General features: G+C 35.4%; 1 protein-coding gene across 2 annotated transcripts in view; it reads right to left on the reverse strand.

Annotated features, from left to right (window-relative positions):
* Positions 1-6,055, reverse strand: part of LOC129221151 (hypoxia-inducible factor 1-alpha-like) — a 493,631-nt gene extending 487,576 nt beyond the window's left edge. For both annotated transcript variants that reach the window (XM_054855597.1, XM_054855596.1), the window contains exon 1: positions 5,882-6,055. In XM_054855597.1, coding sequence (XP_054711572.1) covers positions 5,882-5,931 — 50 coding nt within the window. In that variant the 5' untranslated portion in view covers positions 5,932-6,055. The remainder of the gene's footprint in view (positions 1-5,881) is intronic.
* Between the last annotated feature and the right edge of the window lie 1,359 nt (positions 6,056-7,414).

Consider the following 7,414-nt stretch of genomic DNA (forward strand, 5'->3'; position numbering starts at 1 on the left):
GTCTCCTTTCCCCTGCAAATATTCTGTGTCCTCCCCCCCCCCAGGTCCCTAGCGAAGTACCGCCACAAGGATGGTTGTTACCTTCAGTCAAAAGTAGTACTTTTAGTCCCTAAAATTGATACAATAAGAAAAAAAAAACATGGACCCAGAAAATTCTTTTATTTTCCAAACAGTTATTTTTTAATTAATTTTTTAAAGCGTCCGATTTTTCAAACAAGGCGTGGGCGAGATGATGCCACGAATGATGCTTTTTGGCGCATCTTTGTTCCGCGTTTCCACGTTATGATAGTCAAGAAGCGAATTAAAATTGCTCTCTAAGCTTGCTACCAACCATATCGTTGCCAATACACGTGAGAAAAAAAGCGAATTAAATATTTTGCTCTGTGAATGGCAACACGGAATGGCATTTTATCATTTGTGATGTCATCGGCAAGAAATGTAAACAATGAAAGATCACCGATTTAAGTAATGTTTTAAAAATATTAAACTTAAACAAATTATTTAAAAATGGTTAGATCTCAAGTTTTTAAGCATGCTCTTTCAGAAAAAAATACTTTTAAAATATTGGAAACGACGCCATGGCCCCTACCATCGTAGGACTTCTTTCTTTTTACAAATGTTATGCAATAAAAAAAATGCAATGATATTTCAAATCACATACGAGTAAAAGCAAGTGCCAAAAAAATTCAAAAAGAAAATAAAACTAATGATGACTAGCCTACTAAGGAAAAAAAGTATTGAACACGAGCGCCAATTAAAACTTGTTCAATCGAGTATTTCACGCGAAAAATGTATTTTTTCGTTTAGATTTCGACTCGATACGCAGATGAGCATTCACCACTCGTTTTAGTGACATTTTATTCCATATTTCAAAATAGCAAACGATCTGTCTGCGTTATTTTTGGACATTCGAGTCCGAACAATTCCTTGACAACCACTCTCAAGCTAATAATTTTGAAAGTTAAAATTTTGTTGGCAACAAGTTGTTGTTGGCATATCGGTTTAAAAGGTAAACAAAACTTGGCTCTCCTCTGATATGCCCCCCTCTTGGCGAGATTTTAATTTTTCGCTCGTTGCGAAAATCGCCAATAAGGCGATAACTTGGCAACCCTGGTTTTGCAACTTGAACGCTGGAAAGTAGTTTCTCGAAGTCTGTCTTTTTGCACGTGTCTGTGTGGTAGGAGGTAGGTGCTCATATGTTCCGCTTTTAGAGTATTCTTTTTCTTGTTGTTTTTTAATGTTAATTTAGTTGAATTTTCTATTTTAATTATGAGTTCGGTTTGTGATGTTGTCCAAAAGTATCAATTGAAATTTTTGAATGAATCTTCTTTTTCTTTTTCGTCAGGTCGTCCAACCTTTGGACGTACCGGTGTCCTAAATAGATTTTTTATATTTAAACTAATTGAAAATAAAGAGGTTTTTTCAGAATTTTTAAGGGAAATTGGTTTACTTAAGAATGAAATGTTATGTTCTAGATGTAATTCTGTTATGAAAATTAAAAAAACTAAAAAATGTTCAGATGGGTTAATTTTTTTTTGTAGAAAGGTTATTGGGGGTGTTGTTTGTGGAAAAGAAGCAACGATCAGGAGTGGGTCATGGTTTAGTTCTAGCAAGTTGAAAATAGAGGAGATTTTTTTGATAACATATGAGATTTTAATTGAGACCAAAACTGCTGATATTGAAAGTCAATATTTTTTTTCATCACAAACTTTAGCCGATTGGCGAAATTATATTAATGAAGAAATATTAAATTACATTGAATTAAAATCCGAACAAATAGGGGGGGGGGGTTGGGAAAGTTATTGAAGTTGATGAATCTAAATTTGGGAAAAGAAAATATAATCGGGGACATGCAGTTGAGGGACAATGGGTTTTTGGGGGGGTTGAACGGGGTTCGGGGAAAACTTTTTTGGTTGCTGTTGGGGATAGGGGTAGGGAAACTATTTTTGGCAATTAAGCAGTGGATACTACCAGGCACGACGGTGCACTCCGATTGTTGGAGGGCATATGATACATTGGGGGAGGAGGGGTATGAGCATTTAACAGTCAACCATAAACTTAATTTTGTAGATCCAGAAACTAAATGTCACACTAACACAATTGAATCCACATGGAGACACGTTAAAAGTACTCTACCAACATATAATAGATTAGGGGATTTTAAATTTTATTTAGCTTATTATTTATACAAAAAAAATTGTGAATACAAAAATGAGGATATGTTTGTAAAGTTTTTGGAAATAATTCGCGAAATTAATTGGGTGGAGTACAAAATACAAGTAAAATAAGGTTGTTTTTTTTGGAATTTTTTTTGTCAAAACAAACATAATTTAAATATTTTTGTAAAGTAATGATAATAAAAAATGGGATAATTTCCCTAAGAGCGGAACATATGTGCACTGCCTCACGTGAGGAAGTAAAAGAAAAGTAAAAAAGGTAAGTGAACATATTTTGAATTATTGTGTTTTTAGTGTGTTTCTGGTAGTTTGTATTTTGGTCTGGTTGGCATTTTTGTAGCACAAAAATGGTGTTAATTTCACATAAAATCTGTGACTTTATTGTATACTGAACGGAGGAGATCTGTGACTTATATCCGACTGTGATGTATATTAAAAGTCGGAGGGATAACGGACCGAGCGGCAGCGAGGTCCTGGCGAGCCCGAGGTCTCATAGTACTTTCGTAATGAGACCGAGGCAGGGCGGGCGAGCCGAGGTCTCATTACGAAAGTACTATGAGACCGAGGGCTCGTATCCCGGAGAAACAACGGAAAAAAATTAATGCATTAATTTCATTAAATAATTAATGACATAATTTGAATTTTTCCTGTTGGCGCTAAAAAAGCATCGCTAAGAACGATGTATGACATATGACGTCATACATAGTTTTCTTGGCGACGCTTTTTTGGCGCCAACAGGAAAAAGTCGCCAAGAGGGGGGTATATCAGATTTGTTCCCAAAACTTTTTTGACCAACAGGGACTAACTTTAGAGCGGGATGGGTGGATTCTCATCGAAATTTTCGAGATCACCTCTTTGAAAATAGACAGGGAAAGCTTAGGATTCACCAAAGCAACTCTCCAAAATTTGGATAGAGTTGTGCGTGGTGCGGTGGGGGGCGGGGACAACAAACGGTAAATAAAGTTGAAAATGGAAACACAAAATGTCGAAAAGATCACATTACACCCAATCTTGCTATTATTTTCCTTCCAAATTTTGTAATCCCTTAAACTAAAGCACTGGGATTTGCTCAAAAATTTTGAAGTAAAGTACTGTTACTATCTTATAAAATTAATCAACTAAAATGTTAGCAAAAATGTTCACTGTCGTCGCAGTTTCACGAGTTTCAAGTTTAAATTCCTGAACGAGTTTTAATTAAGCTGCTTCATTCAATCTTTTTTTTTCTTTATTTATTTAACTTTGTCTTGTTTTAGTTTAACTTTTTTTTTAATTCTAATTTTGTACTTACCACACGACAACAACAGATGAATCATTTACTGCAGTCCGTTTTTGAGAACATTGAAGATTAATTTTGATGTGATTTAGAAGTAAACCATTTTATGGAAGTGTGGGAGACCAATCAATTATATTAAAAATTAATGAAACACATAGCAAGGAAATTTTAACAAAAGCTATCTCACACAGACTCAAAATCAATAAATAAATAAGTCAAAAATTCTACTACAGTGAAACCTGTGTAAGTTGACCACTCGCGGTGCAGCACTTTGGCGGTCAACTTAGACAGGTGGTCAACTTATAAAGGGCGGTAATATATTTTTTTTTTTTTTTTTGTCATTTCTTGCACCATGTATTCAGTTTTTGAGGAATTCACCCTTACTCTTTCTGTTCAACTCACTTTCAGTGTTTAACATTATTGAAAGTGAAACAATAATTAAAAATACTATTCAAATAATTTTATTTTTTTCCTTGTTTTTAACTATATTAGACACTGTAGGTTTAGAAATCCACATATGCCAACTAATTTTCTCTAGCTTTCTCTATTTTCAATTAGTTTTAATATTTCATACTTTTTATTAATCTCAAGTTCAACTTTCTTTTTGAAGCCTTTTTATGTATATCACAAAGTGTAACAAGCTCGACTCTCCCAGTTCATAAAGGCAAAATTAAAATATCCTATCTCTTAATCCCTTGCACCAGAAACATGTAACTTTACTCATTAGCAGCCCAGATCTGTGTACACGCAGTGCGAGGGGCCCGCGTCCTTAAAGGGGCTAACGGCCCCAGAAACTGAAGAAAAAATAGAAAAAAACTAGCACTAAGACTTATGCACTTTACAAATAGACACTGCTGGCCACTAGGGGGGGGGGCTACATATTTTGTTGCAGGGGTGGGGGCCCAAAATATATAGATCCGGACCAGCTCTTTTTGCACAACTCCTGTGTTGCCACAACATATTGCGACTGAAAGAAAAGATTTTGAACTTTTCTACTGACACCTATTTTCATTGAACAGAATACAAAAAGCTATCTCAAATAGAACAACAAATGAAAAACAAGTTTGGAGAATAAAGAGCAGCATAAGCTTTATGCTGCTGTTTAGTTAGTAAAATGCCTGTCTGTCATCAAAGCATTAAAAACATTCTTGGAAAGCTATCAAATAATAATAATAGTAATAACAATAAATAAATAAGTAAATAAATAATAAAATAAAATAATTTTCTGAAGAAAGTTTAAAAAAATAAACCAAGTGGTCAACTTACAAAGGGTTTTTTACAATACTCCAAACCAAATTTGCGTTACATTAGTGGTCAACATAGACAGGTGGTCAAGATAGAGAGGTGGTCAAGTTACAGAGGTTTTCCTTCATTATATGAGATAGGACAAATTCCGTTCCCGACAAAAGTGGTCAACATAGACAGGTGGTCAACTTACAAGGGTGGTCAACTTTACAGGTTTTACTGTACTTTCAGCTTTTAACTGAATGTTCGTTCTCACAGATTTTTGCCTAACTTTATTCGTTAGAATGTTAAAAAAGTCAAAGTAATTTGACATTCATTTTCCACAAAACAAACCAATTGCTGCAGGCCTATCATTTCACCTTTTTCCAGTGGGGATGGGGGTGAAGAGTATTTTTAAAATGTATGAATGCATGTTTTGTCAACAAAAACCAAGCACACATCAGTGGCAGGACCGTCATTTGGGTGATCAAAGGTGGGGGAGGGGGGAGCCGAGCGATCAAAGGTGCGGGGGGGAGAGACGGGCAATCAAAGGTGCGGGGGGAGCCCCCATTTACACCCCTTCCTTGACTTAAAAAAAATAATGACATTTGGCGTTTTTGAACGTATTTTGTCATTTTTGCCCTATGAAATTCATCAACCCCCCCCCCCCCCCCAAAGAGTGCGAAATGACGGGCCTGATCTTGGAAACAGATTTCTCAAAGTTGGAGAGAGGTGGGGTGAAATTGCCCTTTCCAGATCCCTCTAATTGACGGGCTTGAACTGCTATCATTTTGTTTTGCAGAATTTCTTACATTCATTTAAAAAAATTAATTTCCAGAACATTCCTTCAACGAAAAATAATTATGCTCTGATATGTTCAAAAACCCATTAATAAAAGATCGGGAAAAATGCGAAACATGCTTTCACATAATAATGCAAAATTAAATTGTAAATAGGGGATTTAAATGAGAAAACTGAGATATGGCAACCTGACAACTAATTAAATTACAGACTGTTAAGTTAATTTCCGAAGATGTCATGGATGACACTTAAATGCATCGATTACAGTATTGTCCAAACTTTTGAATGCATAATTCAAAATGCAAAGTTTATAATCGATTGCGAAAGCTCAAATACGTTTACATCATAACATGCCGCTAGCTAGCAACAACAGAGACAAACAGGTTACTGAACTAGATAAACTTACCTCCTTTTTTCTTTGACAATAGGCGGGATTGCCACCTTACCGCCACACATGATGGCTCAGTAGTAAAGTAATCCAAAATAAGGCACTTGATGTTAAAATTTCAACTTTCACAAACCTAAAATATGCCGTTCACGTGTCTGGAAACTATTCAAAGGACTATCAACTGCTTAGTATATGAAAAATCTGAAGTTCTGTGTGACGTCAAGTTGAAAACACTAATATCAGTTATGGCGCCATCTACTGATCAGGAAGAAAAATTATTTTATTTTCCCACAGTGGGTGTTTTGTGCGAGGGGAACCAGCAGGACGCTCCGATGGGAGGTCGCTGTGACCTTCCAAAAAATTCCTTATTTGACAAAGTTTGCGGGTAATTTGGCAAAGGGAATATTTCGATTCGACAGACTCTTGGCGACGTCGCCAAATTAAATTTGAAAAAAAAAAAAAAAAATTGCCCAATGTATTTTATTCACTGCGTGCGTATTTTATCATTCGGGTCATTTGCCATGTCAAATCAACACACTGATTCAAACTTGACGTCTCAGATTGTCAGATTTTCATGATTTTTGTTATGCAGTAACATATCATAGACTTATGAAACTAGTATGTTGTGGCCATCACGAAACTTTCTTCTATATTTTTTCCTTTTTCTGATCCCTCCCCATGCTTGACGAGGAAGCAATATTCCTAACAAAAACAAAATTACACATGCAAAAACTTGACGACCATCCCAATGTCTGAATTATTGTAAAAACAAAACAAAGAGCGAAAATTGAAAGTTACTTTAAAAGCTTAACTTGAATTAATTACAAATATTTTATTTACTAACAAACATAAGATGGCAACAGTTAAAAATTTTAAATCATTGAGATAATATTTCCTATCATTTCCATACAATTAAAATCACGAGAAATACGCAGACGACAATCTATTACGATTTATCTTTCTTATTGTTGCATTAATAAAAATATTTTTATTCGCAAAAAAAAAAAAAAAAAAATCAACACCTCTTGGAGCGATCGGCGTCAAAGTCGAACCAAAGCCTGTTTACATATGGATTCACATATATTCCAAATTTCAACCAGAACGTAGCATTACTTCTTGAGATAGGGTACTCAAAATGGAAAAAAAGAACGGGTGATTGCGCTACCCCCTTTTTAGCTGTTGACACAAAAATAAAATCAGTTCTTATACCCACTAAGGGTTACTTGCCGATAAATTTTTCTTTCATTCCGTTCATTATTTCTTGAGATACAGCAGTCACAATTGACGACAAAAAACGTTCTATAGCTCAACCCCCGTTTGAGTTATTGACACCAAAATTGAATCAGCACCTGTTCCTGTTAATACCAACATATGGACCAAATTTTGTTTGATTCCGCCAGTTACTTCCTGAGGAATAGCAAGCACGCGTAACTCGAAAAACGTCCCATTGCTCCACCCCCCTTGGAGGAATTCGCGCCAAAAACTAATGGGCACAAGTTCACATAGGGGCACATATGTGTACTAAATTTCGTTCGATTTCATGCGGTAGTT

Source organism: Uloborus diversus, chromosome 4, assembly GCF_026930045.1.
Source record: "Uloborus diversus isolate 005 chromosome 4, Udiv.v.3.1, whole genome shotgun sequence".
In the NCBI taxonomy this organism is placed as follows: Eukaryota; Metazoa; Arthropoda; class Arachnida; order Araneae; family Uloboridae; genus Uloborus; species Uloborus diversus.